Source organism: Drosophila bipectinata, chromosome 3R (genome assembly GCF_030179905.1).
Source record: "Drosophila bipectinata strain 14024-0381.07 chromosome 3R, DbipHiC1v2, whole genome shotgun sequence".
Taxonomy (NCBI): domain Eukaryota; kingdom Metazoa; phylum Arthropoda; class Insecta; order Diptera; family Drosophilidae; genus Drosophila; species Drosophila bipectinata.
The window spans coordinates 11302537-11322865 of NC_091739.1; the positions used below are offsets into that span (position 1 = coordinate 11302537).

The 20329-nt window shown below is 43.5% G+C and overlaps 6 protein-coding genes across 9 annotated transcripts; 2 read left to right on the forward strand and 4 right to left on the reverse strand.

Moving 5' to 3' along the window:
* Positions 1 to 834: 834 nt before the first annotated feature.
* Positions 835 to 2684, reverse strand: SF2 (splicing factor 2). 2 transcript variants are annotated; one of them, XM_070281806.1, is made up of 5 exons: positions 2423 to 2684; positions 1954 to 2317; positions 1595 to 1731; positions 1451 to 1534; positions 835 to 1376 (listed from the first exon to the last, which is right to left on the reverse strand). In XM_070281806.1, exons 1-5 carry the CDS (start codon positions 2584 to 2586, stop codon positions 1367 to 1369), a joined length of 759 nt encoding a protein of 252 aa, XP_070137907.1. In that variant the 5' UTR covers positions 2587 to 2684; the 3' UTR covers positions 835 to 1366. The 2 variants fall into 2 exon arrangements, with proteins under 2 accessions (XP_070137907.1, XP_017103456.1); XM_017247967.3 differs by having other exon boundaries at positions 835 to 1534.
* Positions 2685 to 2738: 54 nt separating this feature from the next.
* pad (poils au dos) lies at positions 2739 to 6394 on the forward strand. The gene is made up of 5 exons (XM_017247966.3): positions 2739 to 3026; positions 3086 to 3471; positions 3528 to 5399; positions 5470 to 5677; positions 5734 to 6394. Exons 1-5 carry the CDS (start codon positions 2874 to 2876, stop codon positions 5995 to 5997), a joined length of 2883 nt encoding a protein of 960 aa, XP_017103455.2. The 5' UTR covers positions 2739 to 2873; the 3' UTR covers positions 5998 to 6394.
* Positions 6381 to 9867, reverse strand: LOC108129746 (uncharacterized). Of its 3 annotated transcripts, XM_017247971.3 has the most exons (4): positions 9422 to 9858; positions 7537 to 7691; positions 7231 to 7443; positions 6381 to 6567 (listed from the first exon to the last, which is right to left on the reverse strand). In XM_017247971.3, exons 1-3 carry the CDS (start codon positions 9523 to 9525, stop codon positions 7256 to 7258), a joined length of 447 nt encoding a protein of 148 aa, XP_017103460.2. In that variant the 5' UTR covers positions 9526 to 9858; the 3' UTR covers positions 6381 to 6567; positions 7231 to 7255. The 3 variants fall into 3 exon arrangements, with proteins under 3 accessions (XP_017103460.2, XP_017103459.2, XP_070137908.1); XM_017247970.3 differs by having other exon boundaries at positions 6381 to 6520; positions 7231 to 7691; positions 9422 to 9867; XM_070281807.1 differs by having other exon boundaries at positions 7231 to 7691; positions 9422 to 9865.
* Positions 9868 to 10207: 340 nt separating this feature from the next.
* Manf (mesencephalic astrocyte-derived neurotrophic factor) lies at positions 10208 to 11240 on the forward strand. The gene is made up of 4 exons (XM_017248044.2): positions 10208 to 10408; positions 10473 to 10597; positions 10670 to 10811; positions 10867 to 11240. Exons 1-4 carry the CDS (start codon positions 10321 to 10323, stop codon positions 11031 to 11033), a joined length of 522 nt encoding a protein of 173 aa, XP_017103533.1. The 5' UTR covers positions 10208 to 10320; the 3' UTR covers positions 11034 to 11240.
* A 133-nt stretch (positions 11241 to 11373) lies between these two features.
* Positions 11374 to 18009, reverse strand: LOC108129802 (uncharacterized). Its single transcript, XM_017248046.3, has 4 exons — positions 17791 to 18009; positions 13140 to 13405; positions 12930 to 13083; positions 11374 to 11721 (listed from the first exon to the last, which is right to left on the reverse strand). The coding sequence occupies exons 2-4, from the start codon at positions 13380 to 13382 to the stop codon at positions 11621 to 11623; spliced, it is 498 nt and encodes a 165-aa protein (XP_017103535.1). The 5' UTR covers positions 13383 to 13405; positions 17791 to 18009; the 3' UTR covers positions 11374 to 11620.
* An 859-nt stretch (positions 18010 to 18868) lies between these two features.
* LOC108129803 (putative SERF-like protein) lies at positions 18869 to 20126 on the reverse strand. Its single transcript, XM_017248047.3, has 3 exons — positions 19863 to 20126; positions 19420 to 19525; positions 18869 to 19360 (listed from the first exon to the last, which is right to left on the reverse strand). Exons 1-3 carry the CDS (start codon positions 19867 to 19869, stop codon positions 19291 to 19293), a joined length of 183 nt encoding a protein of 60 aa, XP_017103536.1. The 5' UTR covers positions 19870 to 20126; the 3' UTR covers positions 18869 to 19290.
* Positions 20127 to 20329: the final 203 nt, after the last annotated feature.

A 20329-nucleotide genomic window follows, 5' to 3' on the forward strand; every position in this document is an offset into this window, starting at 1 on the left:
AGACGAAAGAGCTTGGTAAGAATATTTTAAGTAAATAATAAAACTAAAACGCAAAATAAAATATGTTAAAATAGAGTCGAACATCGAACATACCGCTAGGAGGCAAGAAAGAGGGAGGCGGAGCAGACCAAGGACCACTATCCACTATCCAGCGTTGGCTGCTAGCAACGTTGGATGATGTACAGCAAATCCTGTTTATGACAACGACTGGGGCGCAAAGGCCTCGAAATACGCGGATTCCCTGTGTGAGTGTGATTGCGAGTGTCTGTGGGAGCGATCCGAAGAAGGCCAGAACAACGCATGTGAGCATTTCCAATAGAATCCCAATCCCGTCGAAGAGAAGAGAAGAGAGGCGAGGCGGGAAGTCCGGCAGAGCCTGTCCAAGCCAAATTGTGTGTTCCTTCTCCACCTCATCCAAAAATGTGTTTTACCCATACCATGATATGACCAAAGGATAGACACAATATCCACAAGCGTGCAGCACAAAATGAAAATTCTCCGTCTCCTTATCCTCCTCCTCGGAGACGCGAGTTAGCCATAGGATACTGCATCCCACGTTGTCCTAGCGAAGGGCACAGAAAAATCCTAATTCCAAAATCCAAATCCAAATCCATTCCTGATATCTTTAAAATATACTCATATTTATAAAGATCTATAGACACATCCTGCCTCCTCTAAATTCCATCCAAAATCAACATCAAAATATCCTTTTCCTTATCCTCCTCCACATCCTCCATAAATCCTCATCCACATCCTCCATTATCAATCCTCCTCATCCACTCTCCAAACATAAACGCGCAAAATGGGGAAGAGAAGAAAATAAAAATTAAAGTATTAATAGTTAGCTTATAAATTTCTTTGACAATTCAATTTGTGTTCGTTCAGTTTCTTATTTTTTTTTTTTCTTTCATTATAAACATATTTATTCTGTATCGATGTTTGTTGTTTTCTCGTTAAGGTAAAATCTAATAAATTATGCTTGGTGGTGAATGGACCCAAAAAATGAGCTCGTAAATTAATTTTGCATGATGCAGAGGCAGGCAAAGGTTAAAAATAATCTAAACGCAAAACAGGGAATGCTTCGTGGCAAAATGACTGTTCCCTGGTTAACATTTTTGATTAAAAAAAACTATTTTTTTCGTCAAATATTAATGCCAGCTAAGATGCTTTTTAAGATAACACCTCTGCATCTTTAGATCTGTGACTCTGGTGGAAAAGCAAGTTGTTACAGACTTTAATGGGCCTTGACATGAGCTTGAAACTTGAATGATGGACTTGATTGGCTGATAGCTTGCTTGTCAATTTACAATGTAGTTTGGGACTTGAACAAACATTGAATGGGCATTCTTAATTTATCTTGCTTTTCCTAACGGTGCCTGCTCGTAAAAAATATTTTATATATTAATGGATAATGTTTGGTAGTGTTTAGTAATTAGAGCGTGAGCGAGACCTGGAATAGGATTGACGCCGCACTGGCGAATATGTGGGTGTTCCCCTACGACGCGGCCGCGAAGAAAAGGAGCGCGAGCGAGACCTGAAAGAAATACAGTATTGATCGGTATTTTATGAAATTAGGTTTTAATGTTTAGCGTACCTGTCGCGGTAATCGCGGCCTCCTCCACCACCGCCGCCGCCGCTTCCGCCACCACCACCACCACTTCCTCCTCCACCGCCACCACTGCGGTCGTTGTCGCCACTGTCCTCTCGCACCCGAATGTAGGCAACCTCGCCCTGTGGAGAAAATAAGATAATTTAATAAGAAACCTAAGTTATATTTCATCTAACACAGCCCATATACACGACTTTGCATTGTCGTGACACAGACTTGTGAAAATGTATTCCGCGGGCATAAATTACGGCGATTTTACAGACATTTAATATGCAAATGAACAACTCTCAGTATAAATCAGCATTATAATATACCCGAATAGGCAATGGAACTAATTTACATACCTCATGGGAACGGAATCGAGAATCGTCAAGCTTCTTGATGGCATACTTCATGTCCTCATGGCGCAGGAACTCTACCACACCGGAGCCATCCTTGTATGTGTCCGCGAAGCACACATCGCCTGCCTCACGCATATGATCCTTCAGATCCTGCCAGGAACCAGAGCCCGGGAGACCAGTGACCATGACACGGTACTGCGAACGCTTGGCCGGAGGTCCACGGCCACCCATTCGACCACCATCGCGGCTGCGGTCATTACGATTGCCGCGGTAGCTGCCGGGACCACCGCCCCTCGGGAACTCGACGCGTAGGCGGTACCCGTCGTAGTCATAGCCATCACGGGCCTTAACCGCGTCATCTGCATCGCTGTATTAGCCAAAAAAAAGAAGCCCAAAATCCGCCGAAGGGTGGGCACAAAACAATGTTTCAGTTAGGAAGCCCTTTCAATTCTGTATGTATTCGCTTACTCACCGCGCATCTTCGAACTCAACAAAGGCAAATGGCGGCCCACGCCGATTCTTCAGATCTACGAAAGTCACTTTTCCAAACTTGTGAAACAGATCCTGGATGTCCTTAGTACGAATATCTGGCGGCAAGTTTCCAACGTAGATGCGGCACTCATTTCGGGAACCCATTTTGCAAAAATATCACACGTTGAAATAGTTCGACTGGCAGAAAATAATTTCGTAGACTTTTTCCTGTCAGATTTCTTCTTCTTCTCAAAATGCAAATGGCGGATATGTGACCGTTCAAGCATGTACGAAAAACACCTTTTTTTTGCGTCTGGGGTTGGTAATCGACAGCCTTCTGTTATCGGCAAAGTATCATCTCTAGTAGCTAAGCGTCGTTCTGCAGACGGAAAAACAACAAATACAATAAAAACAAACCACTAAAATTGGTAAATAAAAGCTTAAGCGGGAAAATGGCAAGTGGCGGCGCCAGCGTGCGCTGCATCGATTACTATGAGTTGTGTCGCCTCTGCACGGACAGCGCCAACCAAAAGACACATATCTTTTCGCCTGAGGGACGCGCGAAGAACCTCAACCAGAAGATCTTTGAGGTCCTCTCGCTGCAGGTAAGTGGATCTCGTTACCCTGTTAAGTTACTGTGGCGGCTAACCCTCCGTTCTTGCAGGTGGAAGAGAAAGACCGCCTCCCGAAAGGCGTCTGCAGTCAATGTATCCAGACGCTGGAGCAGATGGACGGGTTCAGAGCCACTTGCCGAAATTCTCAAAACATGCTGAGCAAGTGCCTCACCATGAGGCCGGCGGCAACCAGTGAAAAGTTGTACATTAGAGATCCAATTGACGACTCTGGAAAAAGCCTCGGCGTTGTCCAAGCATCTCCAGCTGCCTCTACGACCACCGCAACGGCCCAGCAGTCAAGAAACCTTCTCAACAGCATTATGCAAGCTGTGAGTGTGCAGCCTCAGCAACAGTACACCATAACATTGGACAACGGAATCCAACAGCAGCAGCCTTTGCAGCCGCCAACCGAACCCGTCAAGAGCGATAAGCAGACGTAAGTGACGCATCTTCCATGTTTGCTATGATTTCACATCCAGACTATCCTCTTAGGGTCCTAGAGGAGTTTATACGCCTCAAGCCGGATATTAAAATAACTCCGCTGGGAAAGAAGGACGCCAACGCTGCCGTCAGAAACCAACAGCCGCCCCCGCCTCCGCTGCAGACCGTGACAAACACTACCACCACGCTCCCCAGTCCGCAGTTGCAATTGCAACCGCAACTGGGTGATCAACTTCAGCCGCTCCTGCAGCAAATACAGCAACTACAGCTGCAGCAACAGCTCCAGCAACTAACCAGTCAACTAAACAGCCAATTAACTACCACGACCGATGATACTGGCGGACCCAGCGACTCAAAAAAGCCGAAGCTCAACTTCGTAATCTCCTCGCCGGCAACTCCGCAATTTTCCACGCAACTAAATCAGTTTGGGTCGACCCAGCCACAGATTCAATTGCAGTTGATGCCAGGAGGCGGCGGTGTAGGAGTTTCTGGGGCATTGAACGCTCCAGTCCCTACGCAGATCAACGCTGCTGCTCTACTCTCCAGTTGCTTTACAACTCCTCAAACGACACCCAACCTTCTCTCGCCCAACAAATGCTTCCTGCCCATCACTATTCGAGACGAAAACTCGGATCAGCAGATTGTAGCGCACATTGACACAAAGAACATGGTATTACCGACCACCTATCAAGTGCAGATGAAGCTGCAGCCACAGTTGGCCACCGCTGATGGACAGCCGATAATGCAGCTGACACCCACTTCCATACCGGCTACATTGCAGCTAACGCCGCAAACATTGGGGGGTACGCAGGCAACAGTCGCTCAAAACCAGTACATTACTCCACAGGCCGCGCAACCGCTGCCAATTCAGAATCAACAAATAATTCCCCAGCAGCAGCAGCAGCAACTACCACCTCACACGGCCCAGGTAACATCTCAGCAAATTATCCGATCTCCCCAGTCCGCCTCTGCGAATCCCCAGTTGGTGATCCGCAATGTGAGCTCAGCATCTACTCCAACCACTCCAACGAGTAGTAAAGAAGCACCTGTATTTAAGACACCCTCACCTAGACAGAGGCCTGTCACGGCACCTAAGACAAAGGTGATCTCCTCTTCCGCTTTGCCAACAGCACAACCCGTCGGTGGATCAGCTCCAGACCCAAAGAGATTAGTGACTCAAGTTAAACAGATGCAACACGTTAAACAGCCCCTACCAGCAGCCACAACTGCCACCCAGAATTCGATCTCATCCAACTCTGCCTTACAGCGGCTATCCTCGAACACTACTATCACCAAAGTAACAAAGCAGTCTGCGGTCGCAGCTCCGGCGCCAGCACCGGTATCAGCTCCAGCCTCAGCTCCGCCTAAATTGCCAGTAATTAATAAGCAAAACTTAACCATCAGTCGAATCTCCTCCCAATCCACACCCAAGCCGCAAATGAAGCAGCCAATGGCAGCACCATCGGCGGTACCAGCTCCAGCACATAACCCACAACCCATTCCTGTCTCAATTCCCGCGCTTAACAAAGCACAGCCACCGCCAATGGCATCGCAGCACAAGAAGGTTATACGCAAGCCTCCTGAAAACCAGGAATCCCCTGATCAAAAGGCTAAGGCTGCGCGTCCCCAGCAGCAAATTCTGCCATTACCACAACAAGATAGTCAGCAGGCTACTCTTTCGCAAGGACTCACCTGTCCCACCTGCAATCGCGAGTTTAAGAAGAAAGAGCATCTCACCCAACACGTAAAGCTTCACGCGGGCCTGCGACCTTTCAAGTGCTCGGAGGAGGGTTGCGACAAGGCATTCAGCCGCAAGGAACATTTATCCCGTCACCTGGTCTCCCATTCTGGCCAGAAAATGTACACCTGTGAGGTCTGTCGGAAGCCATTCTCCCGTAAGGACAACCTTAACAAGCATAAGAGGTGAGTACTCATACTAATCTTTTAAAGATTATTTTATAATTTTTACTCTTACTATCATTTCTTCCTATAGAATCCACACCCAGCCCGTAAGTGAGACCCTGCATAGCTGCGATATCTGCAACAAGAACTTTTCCAACAAAATGCATTATGAGAAGCATCGTGAAATGCACACGGGGAAAAGACCGCGTGAGGAGAGCATTACTTCTGCCCCGGTTCCACCAGCTGCGCCTGCCCTTGTGTCTTCCCAAGTTCGAAGCAACCCACAGGGACCCAACAAGGTAATGAAGTCTACATAGGTATAGCTAACAGTGACACTAACCTCCCCTAATTCCAGGATATTTATGAAATGAAGCAGCGTGTTCCTCACCAGCAGCAACAAGCCCCTCAACAGCAGCAACATGCGCAAGCGCAACCGCAGCAGGCGCAGATAATGCATGTGGTGACTACCCAGGACTTGGCCGGAAATACCATAACTATAACGCAGGCGCCCGATTCCAATATCAACGCGTCGTTGGCTAACTTTGTGCAGCTGGGATTCCCTACGTTTCAAAACTCCACCGCACCAGCCAACCCAATAGTCTGTAAGATTGAAAAATAGACTTCTTTCCTTACCTCGTGTGCTAGTCTACCTGCTGGTTCCTTATTATGTTTACTTAACACTTGGTTTACCTTTACTCATCTTTTGTGCAATATTATTTTTTATGGATTTTACTCGTGTTTTTGCACGTATTTTATACAAATTTTAGCTTAATTCGTTTTTGTTTGTTTCGGTTCTCAGTTAGTGAAACCAGCAGAGCGATATTCCCGCTGTTAATTTTAAGAATTATCTCAAGATTGTGTGCGCAATTCGATTTTACATTTAGGACAGTTGTAAATAAATGTATGTATATCTATTTTACATCAAAGTTGTAAGCATTTCGATGGTGAATACCTTTTTGGGTGAAAACAATGATTCCATGCGAAAATAAATAAAATGTAGAATTTATGGCAGAATATGTTATGAATGTTTCATTTTATTTGGTAATGCACACAGGAGCCGTCCGTTCGGATCGGCTATTAAGCAGATGTGGGGCAGACAGGCCCAAATGTTTACGTGATTATTTTTGGTTAGACTCGACCCACTGAAAGAGGGAAATTCGGAAGGTTAATCCAGAGGCCGGCACGAGTTCTGAAAGATTTTCGAAACAGCTCATATTTTAATCAATAGCTGGCAAGCGTTGGAAAACAAATGAAAGCGTTCGCCTATTCTGTTTCCGAATCCATTTTTGTAAGCATAAAGAAAAACCAATTCCAATGAATTTTTTGTGTTTAGGCATTTAATTCTTGGTAATAAATAATACTTGGCGTGATTTGTGAGAGCATTACGCAGAGGAGCTTAAAACTACATAGTCCAAATTTAAGTGGAAGACTTCAGCAAGCAGAGACATTCAACGTGTATGATACAAGAACTTCTTTGGCCCAATAACATTTAACAAAGAACAAATGCTAAAACTACAAGCGGGAATTCATGTAACGGATGCAATAACATCACAAAATACTTAATGATATAACTGAGAAGGGTTTTAGGGGTCCTTTTTCTAAGAGGCTCAAAAGCCTATTTAATTGTGACGAATTTTTAGTTCTACTTGGGATGTAGTGGCGGGATTCAAAGCCTTTAAGGATAAAGAGCGGAAAATGAGGCAAACAAAATGCTAATGCGGTGCCAAACCCAACAAATTAAGTCGATAAATAGTGCGAAAAGTAAGGCCGTGCATTATTACATAGGTCTACGAGTGGACCGCCACCGAACTCAGATGGAAGATGCATTCAAATAAGCGGAATGAGCGGCTACCTGGGGATAGTGGGCTACCTCCCTATCAGTCGTAGGTCAGACCGAACTGGCTGACCTTCTGCACATCGCCCCACACCTGCACCGCTTGGATGTCGGACAGTGAGAAGAGGGTTTCGTACTGGGTAATGAAATTGAAGCCCGCGTCCCTGCCATGGTAGACCAGCATTTTGGAATCATCGTAGTTGAAGGCAAACTCAAGGCTAAACGTAGTCTCTGTGGATGAAAGTTGGAGAGCCTGGTCAATCTCGTTCATAATAAGGGTGATGCTCTGTGTCAATGTTGGATTCTTAGCACTATCTCCTGTACCATTAAAGATGTCCAGGTGCTGTTCTTGGTGCAAGCTGCTCCACTCGCCATTTCGCTTGTAGTTCTCGATTATCGTCTTGGTGGGAATCACCACCTTGAAGTGGTATGTAATGTTGTCCGTGCAATCCGGGCTGTTGACAAAGTTCACCGAGAATCTGTGGAAGAGGGAAGGCTTACTTAGCAAAGCTTAAAGTTTGTGTAACACCTACATGTTAATGGTTTAGTTGAGAGCTTCAACCTTTATATCACTTCTCAAATAGGAACTTGTTGAAAATTAATTTATCAAATAATCTAAGCCTGACGTTTCCCCCAAGAAAAGTTATCTTCCAACGCCCCTGAAAGCTATCTCAACCAGATGGTAATGACTTAATTACGGCATTAACATAATTCACTTCAGTTTAGCGACTAAACAGTCACTTGTCGACAATTAATTCATGAAATATTGCTACAAATAATACTGCTCATATTTTAGTGACGTCGCTGAATAATTGTTAAAACTTTAAATCAGCACGAGACCTCGCTTAGTCATTTTTTTGTGGAAGTCACAATGTGAATAATGGACCGGAGCTCCCAAATGTTTGATATTGGTGAGAAATCGTGCCAAGCATTCAAAGAATGTTTGATGTCCGCTCGTTAGGAATTTCACAAATAGATGCAAATTAGTCAGAGTTTTAGGGTGTAACATTATTATCATAAAGCTTATTGTTAAGCTTATCTATCTTGAATCTCTTGTAATGTAATACCAATGAAGTCAAATTTCCCCGATTTCCAGGATTTTCTAGTTTAAGAAACGTGAGTCATCCCCTTTAATTGCTTAATATTTAGCTAGTGTTTTACAAGCATACAAGTGCAAATACAAGTGTATTTCTGGTGACACATATCAGAAGCTATCAATGAAGGTTATCAATTCGCTGAAGAGATAACGAAAGGAAGGTCTTCTTTGAAAAAATATTGTAGGAAACATGGTGGGAAATCTACAACCCGGATTCTCCCTTCTTGTAAACTGACATCATTTAGCCAATAAAAATCTGATTGCCAATCTCCCCACCTTGCCACAACCATTTATTTTGTTGATTTCTTTGCTTTTGATTTCACTTTGACCATTATTATTCTTTCGACCTTTGTTTTTGTTTCTTCGGCCGGCATCTTCAGCGCGTGTCTTATTTAATTTTTGTTTGGTGATGTCATAGATTCTGGAATTGATACAGTAAAGTCATTCAAATCAAGCTTAACCCATAATGGTCCGGCACATTTGAACTCAAATTGTTCCTTTATAAAAAAAATATTTTTGTTTTACCTTTTTTAGTTAGTTGAGTAATATTATTAATTTTAATAATATTTTATTTATTGAATTTTATTTATTTATTAGAAACTCGTTAAGTTTAAGCACTTTCTATAACAATAAAAATATATCATTTACCAAGTTTTGAAGGTTATATCTCAACACAGTTTTTAACTAGATTATGGTCACGAGATGGGACATATCCTTGTTTATTTCCTTACAAAGTCTAAAGGTGTTAAAATTTTATTTGAGAATTATTCATGCCCATGTGTTAATTGCTGTTTTATTGTTTAAAAGCTTCACCTTATCGCCTTTGCAGATCATAAATTAATAATTTTCTTTGGAATTTCTAAATAAAGAATCCCAGAAACTAGCCAAGATTGTCGAAATTTAAATAGCCCATTTGCATGTTTCATATGTTTGCCATAAATCGTTCCTCAATCGGCTCGTGAGAATTTCTTCTAACCGGGTCACATACCCAAGAGGACAGCATTTTTTTTTTAGAATTTGTTGCTGCACGCAACAAGGAAATTGCTCCACTTTTTATAGCTGGGAGGCCCTTTAATCGATTTTCGTAGGGCTCTGGCGCTTGGGGATACTCACTGCTGGGGATTCTGGAGCAAGGTGCCGCTAATGGACACTTTCGTCACCCGGTTCGAAGCACTCGCGGTGGTTGGCAGCACGGACAGGAACTTTACATCGGGCATCTTTTGTGCTCTGTTTTGATTTTTGGTTTATTTTTAGGAGAGTGTGTAATTGATAATTATTTCCGGGTGTGTGCCAACGACGTCAATTCCTTTGATATGGCAGTTACTAACGGTTACACAACCGCAATTACTAGCGGAGTTTCTAGCACTTGGCCGCCTTGGAAAATACTGTGCGAGCTCCAACAAAAACGCGGCTATTTTAAAGGAACGCGAAGAGGGTTTACGAATCGAAAACGTCACGGGTAAAGTTCGCTCGGCCGCATATTTGTGCGAATTCTTATATACGTACATATATGTTCATTTTCGTCCGTCTGCTAACGCGCGCTATTCAAAAGTAATCAAGAATATTTTTGGGGGAAACGAAGAGCCCAGCTGAGTGATCCCCCACACCTGTTTGTGGATTCTAAAGAGAATTGTGTAAACAGGTTGTTCTCTTTGGGGAGAGTTTTCAAACGTGGCGCCCCGATAACGATTAATTTGAATGGGTAGGGTATTTTTCATCTTCGTATTTTAAAATGACGTTGCTAAGATAAAATCATTAGGTAGAATACGAAAAAAAATTTATATGAATTTAATTGAAAAACTTGTTAGTTTCAACTATTTCCATGATCTAAACTTCATAAATGTTTAGTGTTCTAAAAGTCGATAGTCACAGCAAACAATATCATCGATATAAAAAATTTAAAAACCACATTGCTTTTCCATCCCTAGGAGGCAGCTTGGCACGTCGCTAAATCACCTTAAAACAAATTAAATAAATCAGAGACAACCTAAACACGGTCGAACAACGAAGAGATGAAGACAGCAAATCTGGTGGTATTAGTCTGCTTCCTAGCAGGAGCCTTGCAAACGACACAGGCGCTGAAAGAGGAGGACTGCGAAGGTTGGTTGGGCCACGTAAGTGATTCTGTTGGGGACAGATTTTTACCGGCTGATTTCTTCCACAGTGTGCGTCAAGACCGTAAGACGTTTCGGGGATTCTCTGGACGATGCCACGAAAAAGGACTACCGCAAAATAGAGACGGCTTTCAAGAAGTTCTGCTCTGGCCAAAAGAACAAGGAACACAGATTCGTAAGTAACCGGCAAACGCCCCCCTCCCCTGCGTATTTGTAAAACGATACACGTATGCGTTCTTCCACGTAGTGCTATTACCTCGGCGGACTGGAGGAGTCAGCTACAGGTATCCTGAACGAGTTGAGCAAACCACTTAGCTGGTCCATGCCAGCGGAGAAAATTTGCGAGAAGCTGAAAAAGAAGGATGCTCAGATCTGTGATTTGCGCTACGGTAAAAAATTCCACTCCAAACCATTTATTAGACTTACTAATACATTCACTTTCAGAAAAGCAAATCGATCTGAACAACGTGGACCTGAAAAAGTTGAAGGTGCGCGACCTTAAGAAGATTCTCAACGATTGGGACGAAAGCTGTGACGGTTGTCTGGAAAAGGGTGACTTCATTAAGCGTATCGAAGAGTTGAAGCCCAAATACGCGCACGGCGAACTGTAAATGTAATTTATAGATACTTGTGTAGTTACATGGAACACGCCCACTTAGCTAAATCCTCAGCAACATCAAGAACAGCAACAACACGAAACGCCCCACTACACAGCCGTATTTTTAGTTAATTTACAATTTTGATAGACTTTGAGAGAATTGATTATAACTATATACCTAAAGATAACTCTATTTTGAAATAAAAAAACAACAAACACACCTGATCCCCGGCTCTCTATGCGCTGATAAGTAAAACACTTTATTTATTATTTTTCACGTGTTAATCTATTTAAGTTTTTTCTCATTCTCAGTTATAAGTATTACGTACAAATTACAACAAAAATTCTCAAAATATCCGGATTAAAGTTTTATTTAAATGTTAAATACATAATTCCATTGCACTTACTGCCGCGGGCTGCGTAAATTCGATGTGAGCGAAGGGCAGGCACGCCTCCATTAATTAAATTACAATTATTAGTTAGACATAGGCACTAAATACAAACATAAGCAGCTAGATGATAAAATGTGAGATGGTGTTTGCGTCTAGAATGCAAATGGTGATGAGCCTGGGGCTTAAACTTTAAAGGACTTCCAGGATTCTAGCGGCGGTAAGGCTGCTTGTTGTATCGTCCACGTTCGTTCTCCTCGGACAGATTGGCATACTCGCTGTAGACCACGCACCAGCAGTAGGTGAGGACAGCTGCAAAAGTTTAAAACAAGAAAAATATGTTGAAAAATGAATGAATATATACGACTTTTGAAAGTTATATTAAAGAATGCACTCTCACCGAAATCAAAATAGAATAAGCTCAAAAGTATGCAACAGAATTTTTTAAATATTGTGTTCCTGTATTTTGGTGCAGATCGATGGAGAATCGATTCACAATTCATTTAAGGTATTCCGCTCAGAGATATGGCTTTCGGAGTGGGCCATATTGACCTCTCATGCATTTCCCCCATTTTGGAAGGGGTCTCAGAAAATGTGACAAAAAATGTAAAAAATATTTTGTTCCTGGATTTTGATGCAGATTGATGGAGAATCGATCCACAATTCATTTAATGTACTCCGCTTAAGAATCTAATGAATATTGGCAGAGATATGGCTTTCGGCGTGGGCCATATTGACCTCTCATGCATTTCCCCCATTTTGGAAGGGGTCTGCCCAGAAAATTTGACAAAAAATCGAAAAAATATTTTGTTCCTGGATTTTGATGCAGATTGATGGAGAATCGATCCACAATTCATTTAATGTACTCCGCTTAAGAATCTAATGAATATTGGCAGAGATATGGCTTTCGGCGTGGGCCATATTGACCTCTCATGCATTTCCCCCATTTTGGAAGGGGTCTGCCCAGAAAATTTGACAAAAAATATAAAAAATATTTTGTTTCTGGATTTTGATGCAGATTGATGGAGAATCGATCCACAATTCATTTAAGGTACTCCGATTAAGAATCGGATAAGAATTCAGAATTATAAATATAAATAAATTATATTTATTGATATAAAAGTTGTAGTAAAACGATAATATCCTCATAATCGTTTCTAAGAACCGAAATTTAATTTTTTAACCAATAGTTTTCATTACTTATTTAATCTTATATGCCTATAGCCTATAAGGCTCACGATATTCGCATTAAAGTAATCTTCTGTCCCCCCATGGCAGTCGTAAAAATTACCAAAGTCAGACAGTTCGCGCCTCGTTTGTTGCTCCACCCGCTAATCCCCTGCCAGACCCTTTCCCGGGGCGCCGCTTACTTCGACTTGGCGGAATGGCCCATCAACGCATGATAAATGCGTCAATAAAGAAAAAGAGACTCGCATAAACCGCCTTCCGGTGCTAAAAACCACTTAAGGAGAAGTCACAGCTGCCCCCCATTCTCACTTGTGGTGGGGAAGTGCACTTACCGCAACAAATTAAGCCGAAGATCAGCCAGAGAACCCCCGTCAGCACGTAGCCGTCGATGAAGAAGACGACTGCGGTGTAGATGACGGAGATCAGGAGGCCAATGGCAATCATTAGGCCCAAAACGACCCAAGGCACCATCAGATAGTGGTTGCGCTGAAAGTACTTGGGTTGTTAGTGATCTCACCCAGAGGATATACAGGAAAGCTTACCTTGAGAACGCCAGCGATCATGAGGAGCGATATCAGAATGGTCATGCAGAGGTTGATCACAAGGATTATCTTGACGACGTCGTTCGAGATGCTGTCGAAGATGATCGTCTTGAAATGCACGCGGGTCGTGAAGATCACCACAATGGTGATGATCGACAGGACTATCGCCAGGATGCCGGATATGACGGAGCCATTCCGGGTGGACTGACACAGGCAGCAGGAGTTGACCAAGGGCTTTGGCATTTTGGAAGCTTTAGGGGTATTCTCTGGAAAAAAAGATAAAACGATTCTATGAGTATAAAGTTGGATGATTTTATTGAATTTTTGTTTACAAGACTGCAGACTAAGTTTGAAGCATGAAGGACTGCAATGCCGTTTCCTTTCCTCCCATTGTTTGCGGCTGGCTACAAATTTGGATAATACGATTGTTTTCGCACGGAAACTAGAGAAATATTTATGGCATTTCAGTTCCTCCACCTTGACCGCCTTGGAAATTGTAAAGGTAAAGATAAACAGCGCGAAAAAAACAAGATTGAGAAAAATTTGGCAATTTGTGACGTCAAACGAATAAAAATGTGTATAAAACAAATGTGCTTTAAAAATAGAAGAAACAAAGAAAACACTGGGTAGCTGGTGGGGAGTAGTCGAGGGATCGTAAGACTTAAATTTAGAAAACCGATAAAATAAATCATCAACTGCCATGAATAATCCGGATAGGGCTGATTGATCCCAGGCTATGGCTTGGGAAAGTTGATATAATCTACTTGGACATGCGCAGGCGCACACGATCGACATGAGGCATGACTGTGTATGTATCTATATGCAGCCATGTATCTATAAATTGTGGGTTGCACCCCACAGAAAGGCGCCACCGGGCATTGTCATTAAATCAAACACTTAACGTGCTTCGGCTGCGGAGCCGGCTGCGGATTGATGTGGCGCATGTTGGCACTTGCAAATGCCGATGCCGATGCAGCTGGTTTGTATCTATCGGATGCATGGACATGCACATACACTTGTATCTGGGAGATACGTATTACGTACATACATGTGGCCCGCGGCGGGCTCGAACAACTTGATGAGATAATCACACGCCAAAATGTCTTGTCTTACACTTTGAGTCATTGCCCGTAGAAGTGGTGGAGTGGGTACTCCAACTCGAACCTTAAGTTCATCAGGTACTATCTCCGCTAGGTCTAGCCAAAGATAAAGATGTAGGTATTTAAAGCACATTTCCGTCTTTTTCACACTTTGCAGAGATCTGCCAGCGGAAAGCAAACCTCAAAATATCCCAAAGATGCGATGAAGCTACAGAAATGCTAAACAAATTACGCAATTAACAGGGGCGGCGGGAATGGGGGTCTGATGGCTACGTCCAGGTTAATGCCCAAAGATCACACATTCTGAGCAAAATGCTCGGAAAGCCCGAGTACACATTTTATAGTTTCGTCACAAGCTGGCTGGGAGCTGATAAACCGGACATATGGCGCATTAACGTGCTGTTTCCACGCGTTTCGCACGCTCTCTTCTCAGCCGTCGGATCTGTTTGTACTTCTATATCTATCTATATACGATTGGCCACAGACCCCACAACAAGCATTTAGCTGGCTTCCATTACTGCTCCATCTTGGGTTACGTTCTGCCGTTATGCGATAGGTTTTGGCCTGGTTAGGCCTCAAACACACTAGAGAGGCACTCGAGGCCCCTTGAGATTCGATTTGGGTCAGAGGCGACTGCGCAATACCAGGGAGACGGGGTACACCGCCTCTGCCCTCCCAAGATTACATCTAATGGCGATAATATTCGCATGAAATCATCTAATGCTGACGTTGACTTCCGCTCGCCTCACACAAAGTTGAAATATGGGCGTGATCCGCGCTAGAGTCAAGTTCAAGCGTTGCGTGGGCGACTCTTTCCGAGGAATGTCTAGAGCCACTTGGTGTGGGCTTCGGAGGTGGAAAGTGCTTGAGACATGACAAGTGCAACTGGACGCAGTTGATTGCGGAATGTGTGGGAGTCGGATGCTGCTGGTGAAAGGTAATGTTTGTCAAATAAATGCATGAGATCAGGGAAAGCTCTGATGCATCCGAGAAAACTTTGCTCAAAGATTTGAAAATTGCTTTCTATTCGTCATGTCATAATCGACAATTAAACTGAAATATGAATATCCAAACCACAATTTTATCGTTTAAATTAATCAACTGCTGACCCATTTGTCTGAGCAAGCGGATAGAATAATATTATATACAAGTAATGTTCATATAAATCATGTGAACCGATATCGGCAGCTGCCTATTCAAAAACTGAAAATGGGTTCAATTCAATCGTCGATTGTAATTTTCGTGTTCAGCCAACGCGTGCTGGGTCTTTGTATCCGTCGGATACGTTATTGTTTCCCAAGCTAAAGCTAAAGTCAATTATTTTGGGCTTTATCTGACCCCATGCCGCCTGCTACTCAGCAATTAGTTTGCGCTTCAACGCTTAATTAACTTTGACATTTTTCTGCGCTACTTTTTCCGCGCCAACCACACAAAAGATAGCGGATTGGCACAAAAGGCTATACACTCGGTATTTGTATCTGCGATTCGACGGCGACTTGGCGATGTGACTGGAAATTGCTCAATTTTGACTGGTTTTGGGGCCCCCTTTGGACAAACCGGTCAAAATCGTTCTACCAAATTTGACAGGTCCAAAGCACGCGGCATTTTTGGTTTTTATTTATTTCTCCAATTTATCCCCCGATTTCTGCTATTCCTGCTCCCCCACTTGAGTCGCCAGATAAGTTTTTTTTTTGTCAAATTGCTGCTGAGGCTTTCAATCACAACACGACTTGCCTTATAAATCAATTAAAACCGTTGCAGCTGCAAACTCAATTGCAGCCTTTGAAGTTGCATTTGCCGACCAGAGTACAGCGTCATGATTTTGCCATTACTTGGAGCAGCGGCACGCACGTCGGACAGCGTTGCAAAGATACAAATGTGCGTATCCGCGAGATACACTGTCGACAGTGTCGCGGCACTCTGTCAACGTTCTTCAGGGTCAGGGAGGCTGCGGTGACATTGAACGCGTTCAAAAACTCAATCGCCGAGGATATTTCGGATTTTGGGCTTTCGTTTTCCCCGCCAAGCGAAAGTCAAATCATAAACCGATTGCCATCAAAATGATTCATAACCGAGGCGCTCTCGAATAGAAAACAAAATACACGAAATGCTTATAAATAGTTCGCAAGGTCGCGAGAAATCAACTGGGAGATCTAGAATCTAGCAGCTAGAGGTTTAGAAAAAATAACAACAAAGGCGCCTCGTCTACCTTAGGAGGCCTGTAATGGAGATATTGAAGTGCCCCCCAGACTCTGGGCACAGTGGTCAGTCCGTGGGCCTTCCATCGCCCAGTCTATCGTTGTCAGCACCTGTTGGCCAACTTTTCGGCGCCACTGTGGCCGTCCCATCTGGCGTAGTGGCGTAGGTGTGCGAACGCCTTCGTTTATTCTGCCATAATGTATTTTCGTGTGTAGTATCATTCTGCTTTTTGTTATTTTTGTTTGCCATATATTTGTGGACGTTTTATCTGCTGCCTTGTAAATTGAGTAACCTTCACATTGTTCTGGTTTCTGGCCCGTTAATTTTCCACTTCTCCCAGATAGATGGATGTGCGTCACTGAACTTTGCCGTAGCGAACTTGAAAATCTTGGCAGTTTCCAATCTTTCCTATAATTACGGCCCAGGGGAGTGGCTACTTGAAATTCAGAGCTTGGCCCCTCGATTTGAGCTTGAATGTGATTTTTATGGTTCGCAGCAGAGGCGAATAACTAAAAAGTGGCTCACATTGCGTATACGCCTCCGCACACCAGCTCCTGGACAGGCAGCCGTCTGGCCTACTTGCCCCATCGTGACCCCTGGTGCCCTAACCTGTTTCTGTCGGAGATCTCCTAAAAAGCCAATCTGGGACTTCTCAATGCCGTTCGCAATGCTGACATCATATCGAGCTATATGCAACTATATAGAAGCAACTGTTGGCTGCCGTTTTCTCCCAATATGTCTACGCTCAATTGGGTCAGGCGATCGACGATCAACGATCACTGATCAGAAATGAAAACAAACAGTAGCATTATTTTTCTTATTATTTGAATATTGCCTTTTGTTTTTTCGCACATTTGTCATAATTTGCTGGGGCTACGGACTGAATGCAGGCGCTCAGAAAAATCGTGAGGTCCGGGGACTGGGGACTCTCAGTCTGAGGTTCAGCGATCATTTGAATATTGAAATTGCTGCCGCACCGTCAGCAGCAGCGACAGCTAAATGAAATTGAATATATTTTGTATAAATAACACACGGCGGCACACACAACCGCAGCAGGCAGACGAGCAATCGCGCCTCAAGTCGGGACTGGCTCTAGGTCTCCGGCTACTGGGGGCTACCGCCTCCTCCTCGCAGCCCCTCCTCTGCCATTTCTGTCGGAACACACATATGCATATCCACCTCCGTTGGGCAGCTGTTCGCCTGTTATTTCAATTTCGAAGCGATCGTTTATCACTTCATTTGCATGTGATCGGTTCGATTGATCTCTCCCGGTCGAGTCCGCCCAATTGGCTGCCCACTGCACTTTTTAGCTGATAATGTCAGTCTCTTGGCAGTCTGCCAAAATCACTTACACTTTCTACTTGCTACTCTTGCTGAATTGGCGACTGCAGTATTATTCCGCCTTATTCAGGAGCCTTATACCGATTTGATTTGGCTCGCAATCAATTAGTGTTTAATATTTCTTTCTTTTCAGTGCGTTCGCTTTTCACGCGATTTCGACTCGGCTCGCGCGCTGTTCCGATGCGATTACAGCGGGTCTCACGTAGCGACTGAAATCGCGGGCTGCTGCCGTCGGAGAGCCAGCAGGCCAAAGTGATCGTGGACTCGGTATGTGGCTCTGGCTCTCATCTAACGATGCTCGGCGGGTTCCATGCTTTTTCTCAGCACTGGTTGCTAGAAAAGTTCTCAAACTTAAACGCTGTTTTTAGTTAAAACATCTTTTGGATGGCGTGGCGGGGAAGTTTTCTCCGACGTCCGAAACCTGTTATGCCGATTGACGTTTCTGCTCTGCTGTTCCGGCATGGAGTTATCAGACACTTGGCCAAACAATGCTCGACGAGCGGTTACACAGATGGGACCGGGATGAAGGCTGGCCAACTCGAGATGCGCTCCACAGATATGTCGACACGCCATGGCCTGGCCATTTGTGGCCAGCTAGTTGCCAAGATTTTGGGCACTAAGCCTGAAAATGGACGGGGCCAGCGTTCGACTTATTGGCAGTTGGGCGAGCGTGGTTTTGTGGGTCAAACCGCGGCGTGCAGCTACTTTCATATTTATCCAATCAAGGCGCACCAAGCTTCCTTGTTTATTTTAGCATTTCCATCTGTCTCCTATTGTATGCAAATGTACCCTGCAGGATCCGACTCCCTAGACCCCCATTTAAATCGAGTTTCTTTTGACCTATTAAGAGTAAAAGGTTGCATTTTAGGTTCGCTTATATTTAAATGTTTGCACTACATGGTTGTTGGCTTTACTCTGGGGCTTTCCAATAAAGTATCAATCTTTAAATCTCTCTTTCTCCGACCGATCTCCGACCCCATCCCAGATCGGTCGACTCACTAGCAAAGGGTTCAAAATGTTGGTCAATAGGTGCCATAATTTATATATATATTTTCTTTAAACGCATAATACATAATATTTAGCAAGGCATTGCGGTGTAAAGAAACGGCTGCATATTATGTTTTATTTGAAAATTTATATATACATTACAGTAAATAATTTAGTCAGGTAATTGAAGAAATAATTTCACTTATTAACGTTCAGCAGCATGGCAAAATGAAAAACGAATACCGAATCGCTATCAAATCAAATCCTTTGAGCCCGTCTGAGTGGAGCCATCGTGGCCTATTGCTATTGCTACGTCGCTTGCTCTACAGCCTGCTAATATCTATGCGCATTGTGGCGTCGAAATGTGTACAGTTCCCATAATCGTGTTGTTCATTTACAGTTATTAACCACTTGGTAGACTATCCTAGGTCCTGGGGCGTATCGAGGTTCCTCTTCACGACTGTCCAATTTATGCTGGCAGCTGGTTGGCTTTCACGAAGAATTGCCAGCATCCGAAGGATTCATTATTTGCTTGTGCTTGCTGCAGCGGCGTCCTCTTTTTTCTTTTGCTTTTCTCTCATCAACTCGGCGTCCCTGTAGATTTAAATTCAGGTTAATCTAAGTACAGCCTATGCAGGATTCTTACTACTCACCTAGCCTTGCGCTGCTCCACGGTTAGGTTGTCGGTGCGCTTTCCCTTGTTGGCATCCGCCGCCTTCTTCTGGTTCTTGGCGCGTGCCAGGTCGCGTTGGTTTCCACCTGAAAGACATAAAGTGTTAATAAGTTACTAACTAAGCCAAGTCACTCGTCCGGAGGCGCGTGCAAAGTGATCTAATCGAGCGGAGAGGTTAGAAGCGCGCCAGGGGTGTCTCATCGATTTTGCCTGGCCAATAGCCATAGCAGCACCGGAAATCCCACCTGACCAAACTGACAAAAACACATGTTCTTTGTGCCCAGCCACAAAGACAGGTATATAAGCAGCATCTTAGTCGCTTTCCTTGACATGCAAATCAATATGCGACTCTTTTCAAAATATATGTATTCCAGACCTAAAACGACAAGATGGCCGTGGCCACCGCACGCTGTCCCCACTTACGTGTCATTTTTCAGCTGTGTTTGAATAATGGTAAAATAATTGATATAATTTTGATCCGAATTAGTTTCTGACGTGTAAATTTTTGTTGCTTGTTGACGCGAAATTATTTAGTTATTGTGGATGATAAAACCGTGAGACTAAGCAGTCTGCTATCAAGTCTGGATAGGATTTCCTCGCTAGCCGCAACCGGCCACTCTATAGTTCGCTTTTTGGTGGAATTTATAGATTCCAGTATCTACGAGTAGCTTATACTTTTCCAGGGTAAGCAGTAATATTATTTTTTCAATGTTATTTTATTTACAAATAAATCCAAGTAAGTAAATCATATTACTTCTTTCATTCTAATATTTTTGAGAGTAATTTCAGATCTACAATTCAAAAGCTATCTGATTCCATTTTGCAAAACATTTTTAGATATGCTCAAGATTAATAATCTTTAAAATTTCTTAATTTAAAAATAAAGTTTT